Here is a 14,734-nt window from a genome sequence, read left to right as displayed (position 1 = left end):
TTTATCCCAGGATGCAAAGCTGGTTCGATATTTGAAAAACAAATCAATGTAATCCACCACATTCACAGTCTAATGAAGAAAAATCACATAATTCACACAAAGAATTGACAAAATTCAATACCTACTTATTATAGTCTCATCTATGCAAAACTTATCATGTTAATGATAAATTTGACATATTAATGGTGAGAATTGAATGCTCTTCCCCTAAGATCAGTGACACGTCAAGGATATTCCCTCCTCAGTCCTATTCAGTACTGCATTGGCAGTCCTAACCAATATAGTAAGATAAGGAAAAGAAATAAAAAGCATATTGGAGGGGAGGTGGTGGGGGGTGGGTAAAACAGGTGAAAGGGATTAAAGAATCCACTTACCATGATGAGCGCTGAGTAATGTATAGAACAAATGAATGGGTAAAGAAGCTGTGGTTCCTATATACAATGGAATATGACTCAGCCATCGGAAAGGATGAATACCCACCGTTTGCATCGACATGGCTGGAACTGGAGGGGATTATGCTAAGTGAAAGAAGTCAAGCAGAGAAAGACAATTATCATATGGTTTCACTCATATGTGGAACATAAGGAATAGCACGGAAGACCATAGGGGAAGGGAGGGAAAACTGAATGGGAAGAAGTCAGAGAGGGAGACAAACCATGAGACACTCTGGACTCCGGGAAACAAGCTGAGGGTTACAGAAGGGAGGGGGGGTGAGAGGATGGGGTAGCCGGGTGATGGGTATTGAGGAGGGCACATGTGGTGATGAGCACTGGGTGTTACACACAACTAATGAATCATTGAACACTACATCAAAAACTAATGATGTACTGTATGTTGGCTAATTAAGCATAATAAAAAATAGGAAAAAAAAGAATTGTTGAATCACAATATTGTATACCTGATACTAATAAAACTCTGTGTGTTAACTACCCTGGAATTAAAGTTAAAAATTCAGAGGCACCTGGATGGCTCAGTTGGTTAACTGCCTTCAGCTCAGGTCATGATCCCAGGATCCTGGGATCGAGCCCCGCATTGGGCTTCCTGCTCCATGGGGGGCCTGCTTCTCCCTCTCCCTCTGCCTGCCGCTCCCCTTGCCTGTGCTCTCTCTCTCTGTCAAATAGATAAAAATCTTTTTAAAATTTTTTTAAAAATTAAGAACTTAATTTAAAAAAGGTATATAGATTGCAAGAGGAAGAAATGAAGTTGTCCTTATTTGCAGATAACATGACTATCTACCTAGAAAACTTCAAGAAATCTACCCAAAAAACTCCTAAAATTAATAAGTGAGTTTAGCCAAGTTGTAAGACACATGGTGAGCACACAAAAATCCGTCATATTTCGCTATACTAGCAATGTGTGCTTAGAAACTACAATTTTTTTTAAATTTTTTTTATTTATTTATTCGACAGAGATAGAGACAGCCAGCGAGAGAGGGAACACAAGCAGGGGGAGTGGGAGAGGAAGGAAGCAGGCTCACAGTGGAGGAGCCTGATGTGGGGCTCGATCCCATAATGCTGGGATCACGCCCTGAGCCGAAGGCAGACGCTTAACCGCTGTGCCACCCAGGCGCCCCAGAAACTACAATTTTTAAAATACCATTTATGATAGCCTCCTATGATAATTTTACAAGTAAAATAAAAATGTCCATATAGCAAATGAAATCCAGCAATATATAGAAGGAATTCTACAGTTACTAAGTCCAGTAATTATATAAAAATATACAGTATTTTATATAAACTATGTTATATGTCATAGCCAAGTTTATACCAGCAATGAATGTTTTTGCATTAACAAATTAATAAAAGTGACTTGTCCTAATTAATAGATTAAAGGGGAAAACTTGTGCTCATTTCACTAGATGCAAAAAAAAATATTCGATAACATTGACTATCACAATAAAAACTCTTAGCAAACTTGGAATAAAGGAAATTTCCTTAAAGAAATAGAAAGTCATTATACGTAATATAATTGTGTATTTGGAAAGTATAGAAATATCTACAAATTATTTAAAAATTATTTACATATTCTGGATACAAGTCCTTTGCCAGATAGGTGATTTGCAGATATTTTCTTCAATATGTGGCTTGTCTTTTCATGCTCTTAGCAGTATCTTTCCCAGAGCAAAAGTTTTTTTTTTCTCTTAAGATTTTATTTACCTATTTGACAGAGGGAGAGCGAGAGAGAACACGTAGAAGCAGGGGGAGCGGAAGGCGGAGGCAGAGGGAGAGGGAGAAGCAGCCTCCCCGCTGAGCAAGGAGCAGAGGTGGGGCTCAATCCCAGGACCCTGGGATCATGACCTGAGCTGAAGGCAGACATTTAACCGACTGAGCCACCCAGGAGCCCCAAAAGCTTTTCATTTTGATGAGGTCCAATTTATCAATTTTTAAAATGGATCATGCTTTGGATGTCATATCTAAGAAATCTTTGCTTAACTCCAGGTTACAAATATTTTCTATGTTTTCCTCTAAAAGTTTTGTAGTTTTGCTTTTTACATTCCCAGCTATGATTCATATTAGTGGAGAGAAAATATTTACCACATGTATAACTGATAAAGGGCTCACATCCAGAATACGTAAAGATGTCCTACAATTTGCTAAATACAAATCAATATACAAAAACCAGGTATATTTCTAAATACCAACTATAAAAAGAGGAAATGAATTTTTTAAAGGATACTATAAAGTACACTTATGTGTGTGTACAAATTTTTAAATGTCAAGTACCTAGGAATAAATCTAACAAAAGTATGTGAGACCTCTACAAAGTAAAGTATAAAACTTTAAGAAAAATTAAAGAAGACTCTCCTAAGTGGAGAGATAGACCACGTTCATGAATTTTAAAAATTGACATTGTAAATATATCAAATTTCCCTAAAATGATCTATAAATTTAGCACAATCACAACCAAAATCCCAACAGGTTTTCTGTGGATCTTGATGGTCTAATTCTACTAATCTAAACTGTGTAGGATGTGATAAAGCTTGGTAATGTCAGTAACTGCTGACTGCGGTATTGGCATAAGATCAGAAATACAGACCAATGAACTGAGCGAGCTCATAAACACATTTCTGTGTAGGGACATGTGATTTACAACAAAGGTAGCCCTGCAGAGAAGTGGAAAAATGATTGGACAGTTATACATCCATATGGGAACTTTGTGACCCCAGGGTAGAGAATGTTTTCTTCAAGTATCAAAGAGCAGTAACCAAAAAGGAAAAGACAAATCAGACTAATTACAATTAAAATACACCATTAAGAGTGAAGAGACAAGCCACAGAGGGGAAGAAGAAATTTACCACATATGTAACTGATAAAGGGCTCATATCCAGAAAATATTAAGAATTCCAGGGATCCCTGGGTGGCTATCAGTTAAGCACCCACTCGTGACTTTGGCTCAGGTCATGATCTCATGGGTCATGGGACTGAGCCCCATGTCAGTCTCCACACTCAGCAGGGAGTCTGCTTGAAGATTCTGTCCCTCTGCCCCACCCCCAACTCTCTCTCGCTCTAAAATAAATAAATAAATAAATCTTAAAACAATAATAACAACAACAACACATTGAGGGGCGCCTGGGTGGCTCAGTTGGTTAAGCATCTGCCTTTGGCTCAGGTCATGATCCCAGGGTGCTGGGATCGAGCCCTGCATCGGGCTCCTTGCTCAGTGGGGAGCCTGCTTCTCTCTCTGCTGCTCCCCCTGCTTGTGCTTGCTATCTCTCCGACAAATAAATAAATAAAATCTTTTTAAAAAGACAAACACATTGAGATACCACTTAATATTCAATTGGCTATAATTTAAAAGTCTGACAATACCAAGTATTGGCAAGTGGCTAAAACAACAGAACTTCCTATATACTGCTAATGGCAATGTTAATTAACAATCACTTTGCAAAAATTATTTGCAAATTATCTTACAAATAAGACAGCAATTCCACTACTAGGTATGCGCCCTAGACAAACTTGGTACACGTGCGCCAACATACACTCACAAGAACAGCATTGTTTTTAATCACCCAAACTGCGAACAACCCAGATGTCCATCAACAAGAGGCTGGATACGGAAAATGACATATTCATAGGACAGAATTTTATACAGATGTGAAATGGGTGGAACTAAACCTACATACGTCAACATGGATAAATTATAAAAAGTAATTTTGAGCAAAAGAAGCCAGGTACAAGATAATTCATACTGTACAACTTTCTTGTGAAGTTCAAAAACAGGCTGAATTTATCTATACGTGAGAAATGTCTATTTAGGTAATAAAACCATATAGAAAAGTCAGGAACACATACATGATCATAATGGCCAGAGGGGAGAGAAGAGATTATAATCGGGAAAGCAGCCATGTAGCTTCTGAGGTCTTGGCAATGCTCTATTTCTTGTGCTAAATAGTGGTTACATGGATACTTAGAATATTTACAATAATTTGTTAAACTAATTAGTTATGTATCATTGCTTTTCTGTGTTGTATTCACAACAAAAAGGGTTTATTTAGCATGTTTCTTACCTTTCTCAATAAGCATTCTAACTTACATGTGATATTTTTACTTTTGTTCAAAGATTTAACACTGATCTTTTGGAAGTGAATGTGGAATGTTTTACGTCATCCTTTAAATGGTGTAAAATATACAACTAGACCTGGGATAACGGGGCTGCTTCTCACTAATGAGAAAGGTGAAAATGCAGAGTGGGCCTGCCTGGTCCCGGGTATTTTCTAAAATACTTTTAACAAATCTTGAATATTCTAATTCAAAGATAAATGGGTAGGTAGGAAAGCATGGGCTTGCCAGGATTCTGTGGCCAGAATGAAATTATAAAGTGTCTTCTTCTGTCCTCACAGAACCCTTCCTCAGGAAGAATGCTTTCTCTGACAGCAGCTGAGTGTGGAAGCGGCAAGGTTATTAAACAACCGTCATAAAATAAGCCCACGGAAAGATGCTCGGTATCCTTAGGCGTCAGGGAAATGTAAATCAAAGCCACAATGAGACGCCACTTTGCTCCCAGTAGGATGACTGTATTTGGAAAGACAGGTAATTAAGAAGTGTTGACAAGGACGTGGAGAAGTTGAAACTGCTATACGTTGTAGGTGGGGATGTGAAATGATGCATCTGCTTTGAAAACAGTCTGACAGTTTCTGAAATCATTAAACATACAGTCACCACAGGATCCGACAACTCTACTCTGAGGTATACACCCAACAGAAATGAAGACACATGTGAACACAAAAAGTGGTACATGGGGCGCCTGGGTGGCACAGCGGTTAAGCGTCTGCCTTCGGCTCAGGGCGTGATCCCGGCGTTGTGGGATCGAGCCCCACATCAGGCTCTTCTGCTATGAGTGCTTCTTCCTCTCCCACTCCCCCTGCTTGTGTTCCCTCTCTCGCTGGCTGTCTGTATCTCTGTTGAATAAATAAATAAAATCTTTTAAAAAAAAAGTGGTATATGAATGTTCATAGAGCATTAGTCATACCAGCTAAGACGTGGAAACGACACAGATGTCCATCAGTTAACTGATAAATGAATAAAATGTGGTATATTCTTACAGTAGAATATATTCAGCCATAAAAAGGAATGAAGCACCGGCATATGCTCCGACCTAGGTGAACCTTGCAAATACTATGCTAGGTGAAAGAAGCCAGTTCCACAGTCACATTGTAGGACTGCGTTCATATGAAACGTCTTGGAGGCTAATCCACAGACACAGAAAGCAGACCAGTGGTTGCCTACGGCTGGGAAGATAAGGGAGTTAGAGAGTGACAACTAACAAGTTCAAGGTTTCTTTTTGGGGTAATGAGAATGTTATAAAATTGATTGTGATAACGGTCGTACAACTGTGAATATACTAAGAGCCATTGACTTGTATGGCAGGTGAATTATACCTCAATAAAGCTTTTCAAAATATGTCATCACTCCATCATGCTACTTGATATTTCCAGACTAACTTGGACCAAAGTACCCCAGTTTTTAACACCAGACTCACACCTTAACAGAAATACTGTATAAATAAGACAGAAAAATACAACAAACTCTTCTTTGCATATTGGTGTCTTGATGAAAGGAGGCTTCACTGACATCCCAGGAAGAAGTGGAATGGGTAAAGGTTGCTCTGTGTGTGTGTGTGTGTGTGTGTGTGTGTGTGTGTGTGTGTGTGTAAGGTGTTTGAAGAATAATTTTGAAAGGGAAGGTGGGAAAAGAGAGCTAGAAGGAAATCACCACAGGTGTATTCTCAGATAGATTGATTTTAGGAAAAAAGTTGAAGATCTGGAAACTGATTCCCTAAAAACTGTGCATGTCTGAATCTCCCTTGGGAAGACTTCACGTTCCTGAGTTTGAAGACCTGAGTTGTAGTTCAAAAGCCTTGTCTTACAAGACCACAATCTCCGCTATGAAACGCTAAAGCTTCTCTTGCAGCTAAAGCCAAGATTTTGACTCTGAGTCCTGCATTCGGCTCTGCCAGCCTCCGCAAGCTGGTAGCCTCGAATGTTTCAGCCTTATGGTCTAATTTTAATGTGGGAAGAGCTTAGGAAGGAAGGAAGACGAGGAAGGAAGGATAACATGAGTTAATGTATCAAATTATAATCCTACCATGCCAAAGATCTCCCTTTTAGTGATTCTGCTGCAGGCGGGAGAGGTCAACACCGTCCAGTACCGTAAGGGAAAGAATCGATGGAGAAAAGGACAAAGAAGACAATGTTGTCAGGAGACAGTCTGGTAGTATGGTAGGAACAGAAGACAGACTGAGTCGTTTATAGATTGATCTGGAAATGACAGATGGAACCAGAGAGCAGAGACATTGAGGGCGCTCAGCTGAGGAAAAAGATGGGCAGAGAGAGAGAGGTGGGCCTCGGGGCTGACGAGGGTTTGTTTCCAGAAAAAGAGAGACTTGAGAATATTTATGGAATAAAGAGAAAAAATCAGGAAGGGGATGTACAGAGAGAAGGAATTGAGGTTCCTGAGAAGCTGTGAGGTGACAAAATGGAGAGCCGGGGGAGGGGGATCGCTGTCGAATGGTCGAAGGACACCGCTTCCTCTGAGAGGCAGGAAAGCTGCAGATGTTCTGGAGAGAGTTTTGGCCGGTGTGGGATTGTTCGTGGAGCTCAGATCATTTGACCTCTCTTTCTCTGGAGATCTGGTGGCAGAATGAGAAGTAGGCAGTTGAGAAAGAGGAGAGAAGAGTGGGGCCTCAGGACACCAGAGAGGGCTAGAGAATCAGCTGCAGAGAGCTGGTGGGGTGGGGGTGGGGCTGAGGGCAGCTGGGCTGAGTTGCAATGGATCTGTAAGACCCTTTTGTCCTTCCAGCTGGAGGACGGCAGTGAGGTCAGCAGAGCTGGGGGGCTGCCCGGCACTGAAGAAGAGAGAAAGATAGTGCACCATCGTACAGTAACCACCAGCCTCTGGGCCTTATGCATTGGTTAGTCCAAATTCATTTGTGCTGTAAGTGTAAAATATATACACGATTCCAAAGATTTCACATGAAGAAAAAGAACGTTAACTATCTCATTAATAAATGTGTACACTGATTATTTATTTAAATAATATTTGGATCTATTGGGTTAAATAAAATGTAATTAAAATTAACTTCACCTGTTTTTACTTTTGTAGTGGAGCTTCTAGAAAAATTTAAATTGCACACGTGGCTTGCATTATATTCCTATTGCACAGCACTGCTCTAGATACTCCCTTACTGGGACAGGGACTGTCTGTATCATGCCTGTGGCCCCAACACCTGGGACAAGGACCTGCACAGAAAGGCCTCAGGGAATGGTGTGTGTGTGTGAATTGATGACTAGATGAATAAGTAAATTCATGAACGAGTGAGTGGACAAACACGGATCATATATGGTTTTTAGGACCTTGGTCATTTTCTTCTCAGTTGTTGAGGATTATGTATTAGTCTCCCGAATGAAAGGGAAACAGAGAGAGTGAGAATTGAGGAAAGCTCACAAGGCTTTGAGGGAGGAAGTCTCAAAGAGCATTTTAGTGGAACTTACTCGATCTAAAGGTTCAAGAACCTGGAGCCTTGCCACACTCCTATTTTTGTTTAACATGTCCTCCTGTAGCACCTTAATAAATGGTAGGGACTGTCCTAGGTATTGTGCGCGTGTTAACTCATTTAACCGTCTCACATCGCCCTGGGAGGTAGGCACTCTCACTCTCTTTTGCAGATAAGGAAACAAGGCCCAGAGATGTGAAGTACTTTGGCCAGGACTACCCAGCAGGTGGTGGGAACTGGTATTTAAATCAGGCTCCTAGCTGCTACACCATCCTGTCTCTCTCATCCTGTCCTCTCGCCTCACCCGCAAGGTTCTCCCCAACAGAGATACAGTAGTCCCCGCTTATCTGCAGGGGATCTGTTCCAAGACCCCTAGTGCATGCCTGAAACTGCAGACGGTACCGAACCCTCTATATACTACGTTTTTCCTATACACACATACCTATGATAAAGTTTACTTTATAAATTAGGCACAGTGAGAGATTAACAACAATAATGAAAAATAGAACAATTTTAACAATATACTGTAATAAAAGTTACGTAAATGTGGTCTTTCTTTCTCTCAAAATATCTTATTGTGCTGTGCTCACCCTTCTTGTAACGGTGTGAGATGGGAACAGGCCAACATGCTGAGATGAAGTGGAGTGAATGACGCTGTGACACAGTGTAGGGCTACTCCCGGCCTTCCGAGGGTACGTCAGAAGCAGGACCATCTGCTTCTGGACCACAGCTGACCACAGGAAGCAAAACCACAGATAAGGGGGGACTACTGCATAGGTTTCTTTTTTCTCCCTTTACTGATTTCTCTTTCACTCCCAGTCCCTCAGTCCCTGTATTCCTGGAGAAAGTTCCCGATGTACTTTGCTTACTGACAACAATTGTAAGTAACCCCCCAACTTCCCCACAAATAAGACACAAACACACCATAGCTGCATGGTCAGATACAACAGCCAAGTAACCCTGCCTCCTCTGTTCCCGCTATCCCCATCCCTGAGCCTTTCCACCATTTTCTCCACCCCCCACTCCCACCCCAGCCCATAAGTCTCCTGTTCCAAATATGGAATTGGCCCTCCCCTGCCTTCCTGGACAGACTCGAGGGGAGTGAGTGCTGGAGAAGCCTGAGGCTTCATAACTCCAAGCAAACACTTTGTCAGTCTAGCAGACGCCGGTGAGATGACTACAGGGGATAGAACGGGGGCTTTCCAGACACCACCTTGGCCAGTGCCCAGAGATGCTTCAGTCCCACCCACCAGGGACTCCATTCCAACCTCAGCTTGGATCCCTCCAATGATGAGTAACCCCAAATTTCCACCCACTGGGGGCAGCCCTAGCCCAGGATCCCCACTTTCAGGGCCAAACAGACTGCAACACTAAGAAGGAACCAACAGGCCATCTTCCTCTCTCTCTCATTAAATTGTGAATAATAATGCATTTACTTATTCTCCCACTTAAAAAGTTGTTTAAATCCTTTGAAGAATCTTGCAAGGTAGCTTGGCTAGACAGCAGGCAGGACAGTCCAGTGCCTCTGGTGGGGGGGCCAGGGTCTTCCACTCGCCTGTCTTTTGGTCCAACAAGTAGGCGTTTGGGTTGATGGTGTAGTCCTTTGTCTGGACATCGCTGGCTGTGGTGACGCCCCCACATACAAACACTCTGCTGTCTCCAATGGAGCATATAGCATGGGACACATCCAAGGGGCAGTTGTTGGGCAAGAGAGGCACCGAGGTGGTCGTCTTGTTGGCCTTTATCTTCTGCAGGTTGATTTCCACACTCTGCCGGTGGCTGTGTACGCAGAGGATGTTGTCCTGATGGAAAGAGAGCAGGGGCCGGTGGTTGAACTCGATGGGGAAGGTGATACACTGGACCACATCGCCAGTGTTGGTGTCAAAGCAGTCCACGACTCCAACCCGGGAAATATAGCCCTTCACCAAGCACCGTCCCGTGACGATGTACAGGTTCCGGTCACCCTTGGTGATCACGGCCGTGCCATCCATAGGGATGCTCATCTTCCCTGCCAGGCACCAGGCCTCCTTGCGCTCATCATAGCGATAGATGTTGGAGACATACCGCCTCGGAGCAATGCTCCCACCCACTGAGTACACTGTCCCCCCGCAGGTCACCATGGTGTGGAAGACAAGCCCAATAGGCAGGTCTGGCAACTTGGTCCAGGAGTTGTCATCCATGTCATACCGCCAAGCGGTCTTCAGCCCCGAAATCTGCTCAGTGGTGCCACCGGAGATGTAGATGTAGCGGCCAGCAGAGGTGGCACTAAGTGCTGCCGCCCGATAGGGCATCTCCGACAGCTTCAACCACAGGTTCTCCTGGATGATGTAGGCAAACACTCCATCATTGAACTTGCCGTGGGCCTTTTGGCCACCAAGGATGACCACCGAATCAAGCAGGGCCCCTTTCCGCTGGTAGCTCAGCAAGCTGGATGGCCTCTCCTGCTTTCGGTCCATGAGGACACTCTCAATCAGGGTCGCATGGGCTGAGCTGTTCTCCATGCCCATCAACTTGTTGCTGGCAAACATCAGTGTCTTGTTGGAGACGGCATTAAGATTGATGTGGTTGAAGAACTTCTTGAAATACTTCTCCCGCTCATCCTTCCGGAAGTACACCCAATTGATGAGTGCGCTGAGAGCCTGGTCCTCATTGAGCACATGCAAGTTTTCATCTCGGAGCAGGCGGCCAAAGATGACAGGTGGACAGCGCATGAAGTGCATACAGCCCTCTGGACTGGCCCAGTAGTGGAAGTTGTCACGAATGCCAGAGTAGGCCAAGTCTGAGACCTCTTTGAGCTCAAACAACTCAGCCAAGAAGAGGTAGCGCAAGCAGTTCGCACGGCGGATGGACTTAATCAGGAAGTCATTGCAGTGGATTCGAAGGCGTGGTGTGTTGAAATACTGGGCCCCGCGAAGGAGCTCCTCCACGTTCTGCTCCGAGATCACCACCTTGCCGCTGTAGAAGTAGTCCAGGAGCTGGTCCACCGTGGCTGGGCTGAGGTAGTTGGGGTCGATGGTGATAAAGAGCTCATCGGTGGTCTTCATGTCATTGCTGGAGATAAGGTTCTTCACCAGCGGAGAGACAGCAGCCAGCACATTGCGATGCGCAAAGAAGACATGGTGGTCCACAGTCAGGGCCACATCCCAGTACTCTTTGCGTTTCCTCTGTTTGTTCAGATTCTGCAACACAAAGCTGTTATAGTTTTTCTCCGTGAATTCCAATTTCATGGTGCTTCTTGCTGGCTGAGGCAGAAGACCAGCAGCAGGTGCTGGAGAACAGATGTTCTCAGGCCTTTGGGGTATGGATCGATTGTTGTTTGCAGAGCAGTTGATCAGGGAGGAGGGGGGATAGGAGAGAGGATGATGTCATAGAATGGATGAGGTCATCACAATGCCAGCCCCTGAGGCCTTTCTCAGAGGCACAGGGGAGAGGACCCTTCTCCCCTCTGATGGCTTCAACCTGCCAAGGCTAGATAGATACCCTGCCAGGACTTAAAGCCCTGGGACCAGAGCTCAGGAGGAACTCAGAGATGGGTTGGAACTCTTACCTGGGGCTTTTAACACTCAGTTCAAGGGTAATTCTGGAATGTCTGAGCCAGTCTGGGTAGGGGTGGTATAGGAAGGGAAAAGGGGAAGTTAGGGGAAGAAAAGAGATTTTTGGATCTAGAAGAATCCTTCCATGTGCAGGAAGGAAACAGGCCCGGAGAAGAGAAGGGACTTGCCCAAGACCACAGAGCAGTCTGGAATCAGACCAGGCCTGGAAGCCAAGCCTTCTATAACTCCGTACTCTTCATCTTTCCAGGAAGCTCCTTACTACCCAACTCTCCCCAGTCTCTGATTTCAGGCCTCAAGGTACCTTTTTCTGCCAAGGTTCCTAGCCATCAGAGAAGCATTTCAGGTTCTGTCCTTTGCCTTCTGACCTTCGTAGCCATGGACACCATTCTTCTTTAAAATAGATGGAGAGGGAGAGGCCACTGGTTGGAGCAGGGACAGAGGAGTTAGCCACACACTGGGGGTTGGACAGGCCCCTGAAGCCCTGATGATTTCAGTTCCACAGCAAACTGAGACCTTCTCTCCACATTTCCAAGTCTGTAGTCATGCAACTTTGGGGGCTGTGGTGGGTTAGCTCTCTCCAGCAAAAGTCGACTTGGACAAGTGGCTCAGACTCTCTAAACCCCAGTTTCCTCATCTGTGAGATGGGAGTAATAGTACCCGCTTCGAAAATTATTAAGAATTTAAATGAGAAAATGATTAGAGCGTGTTAAGTACCATGTTTGGCTTGTAGCAAACGTTCAATAAATGTTAGCTGCCGTTACTTTATTGATATCGTATTAGTTCATCCAGCGCCGGTGTCCTCAGCTGCTCCCCTCGTACGTAAATACCTGTCGTCGTCTGGTTGGTGTTTGCTGGTGGTGGGGCGTCTGCAATCCCGCCAGAATCCCGCGCCCCCTTTGGGCGGGCTCGGCGAGCCCGGTCCCGCCGCGCGGTGGAGCTGGCGGGCCATCCCCGGCCGCTGAGGCCCCGGCGACCGCGCCCCCTGCGCTCTCCTGCCGCGCCCGCTCCCCGCGGGGACTGCAGCGCCCCCGCCCACCGTCCCCGGCCCCCTTGCCGCGGGGATTCCTCGCGCCCGGCTCCCCGTGGCCACTGGAATGCCCGTGGCAGGGCCTCCCACGTTCACCACAAAGCCGTCTGTGCCCGCTTTACACGTGGGGTGCTGAGCCCGGCAGAGGAGCGGTCTCTGACTCCGGCCGTCACCCCTGGGCGCCCCGCCGCGTGGGGTGCCTGCAGACTCCGCCGCCCCTGGGTGGGCGTGGGGCTCCCGGAGTGCCCGCGGCGCGGCTTTGTGCTGCCCGTGCCAAGGAAGGGCTGAGGGTCAGCCGGAGCCCCCACGGAGGGTGGAGGCTGCTGCCGAGAGTGGAGGAGCACGGGGCCCCACTCCGGACCAGCCTTGGGGGGCTCCCGGCAAGGGCCTCAACTCGAAGGCCTTTGCGGCGATGGCCAGATGGTACCGAGAGGACCTGGGCCCCAAGCCCCACTCCCGACCCTGAGGTCGTCCTTAGCGCCCCTACGAGGAAGAGCGGCGCCTGGAGCTTGGGGAATGGGAGCCCGCCAGCTCTTTCCCTCCCTGGCTTACGTTATCATTCATCGGCTCCGTACTTCATTCTTCCATTTCAGACCTGGCTTTTTCTTTGGGGATTTGGCAGCTTAAAAACAATTTAAAAGTACTTACGTTTTAATGCTGAATCTGTTCACCTTGATTGCTGAATGGTATAGAGGCACTCAGTCTCTTGACAGATCTCTGCACAAGGCTAAGAACTTCTTCTTTCCCCATGAAAAGAAGGCTTAGATTTCAGCCTCTCCACCACAGACTAGCTGTGTGGTTTCGGTGGGTTCTTCTCTGTTTTCCCCATGTGAAAATAACTGAGCTGTAAAGCCTTCCCCAGCCCAGATCTCGCGAGAGGTGGCAGCAATTCAGGTGCAGGTGAGACATCTTGGTGTTGATACCAGACACCTTTTCATTTCTATTGGCTTCTAGGCCTGCTCTGGTGAGACGCTGGCGGGCCAACCAAGAGTAGAGCATGTGTGGGGTCAGGCCTGGTGTTTCATCTGCCCCTTTGCCCCCACATCCTGGGGCATTTTAGTGGAGACGGTGACTGTGCCCCTTTGCTTTTGTTTCTAGGACCAGAACACCAGGGCAGGAAGGTCTCTCCAGTTGAGAAATTCAGGCTTGGGCATGGCAGAGTAATGGACCTGAGAAGATCCAGTAGACTTAACTCCATGTGCCAGACCTTGCACAGCTGGACGGACTGCAGCCCAGGATGGGGACGGGCACACGACTCTGAGAGCACAGGGCTAGAGCTTGGAGCTGGGGTTCCTGACTCCTTCCTCGGTTCTCTGGCTGCAAAGAGCTGGCAATCTGGCTTGTCTCCTGCTCTTATTGAACTGTGGGAGTTGCTGACTTTAAGAAATCCATCAAAGAAGTAAAATTGCCCACCTGCTCAGCCGGCTTTGTTGCCTGGCTTTTCTTCAGCCTAGAAGGCTCTTCTGGTCAGCTTTTTTCTTTCTCCAGCCAACTGAGAAAACTGATGCCAAGCCTCAAGTCTGGCTGCATGCCAGTGGCCACCACCTGGTTATGTATGTGTACTGGGTGCAAGGTCTCCCTAGGAGCCACCAGGAAGTTCACTGACTGGTCATTCAGTCCCTGTTGCTCATGGTGGCTGCCCAGGTGTGGCCTCAGCCCAGTCTTTTTCTTCCACCCACCCTCCACTTCCTGCCCAGCTCAGCATTTTTGGCTTAAGAAGACTCCCTCAGGGAGGGGACCCTAATATTCTAACCTTCTGGGGAACATCAGTTGACATATCATTTTGCTGGGAAACCCTGAAGATGAGGGGTATGTTTTAACTATACAGTTTTGACCTGGAGCTAGAAAGCTCTGGAACCCCACCTCTCTTGTACCTCTGACACTGGCTTCCTCTTCCATTTATTTTCAACTGGCAACTAGGCTTGCATGTGGTTTGGTTTGCCAGGGCCCTAATTCAAACTCATGGCATCCTTTTTTTTTTTTTAAGTTCCACTGGCAAATTCTCTGCTCATTTCTTAGCTCAAATTCCTGGTCCATGGCCAGCCCGGGGATTGGCCGCCCTTGGATCACATGTCCACTTTAGTCTAATCAGCCATGTAAGGGTAGGTTGCATGGCTCAAAACTCACCTGCCAAAGGGGCGCAGGGTACAGGGGAGAGGTT

General features: G+C 46.1%; 1 protein-coding gene across 2 annotated transcripts; it reads right to left on the bottom strand.

Annotated features, from left to right (window-relative positions):
- Positions 1–5,346: 5,346 nt before the first annotated feature.
- On the bottom strand, positions 5,347–13,208 carry CCIN (calicin). 2 transcript variants are annotated; one of them, XR_004626510.1, is made up of 3 exons: positions 9,429–13,208; positions 8,583–8,722; positions 5,347–7,128 (listed from the first exon to the last, which is right to left on the bottom strand). XR_004626510.1 is itself a non-coding variant. In XM_002918888.4 (2 exons), exon 1 carries the CDS (start codon positions 11,217–11,219, stop codon positions 9,453–9,455), a length of 1,767 nt encoding a protein of 588 aa, XP_002918934.1. In that variant the 5' UTR covers positions 11,220–13,208; the 3' UTR covers positions 7,136–8,722; positions 9,429–9,452. The 2 variants fall into 2 exon arrangements, 1 of the variants encoding a protein (XP_002918934.1); XM_002918888.4 differs by lacking the exon at positions 5,347–7,128 and having other exon boundaries at positions 7,136–8,722.
- Positions 13,209–14,734: the final 1,526 nt, after the last annotated feature.

Source organism: Ailuropoda melanoleuca, chromosome 7 (assembly GCF_002007445.2).
Source record: "Ailuropoda melanoleuca isolate Jingjing chromosome 7, ASM200744v2, whole genome shotgun sequence".
Classification (NCBI taxonomy): Eukaryota; Metazoa; Chordata; class Mammalia; order Carnivora; family Ursidae; genus Ailuropoda; species Ailuropoda melanoleuca.
This window is presented reverse-complemented; position numbering and strand designations above follow the sequence as displayed.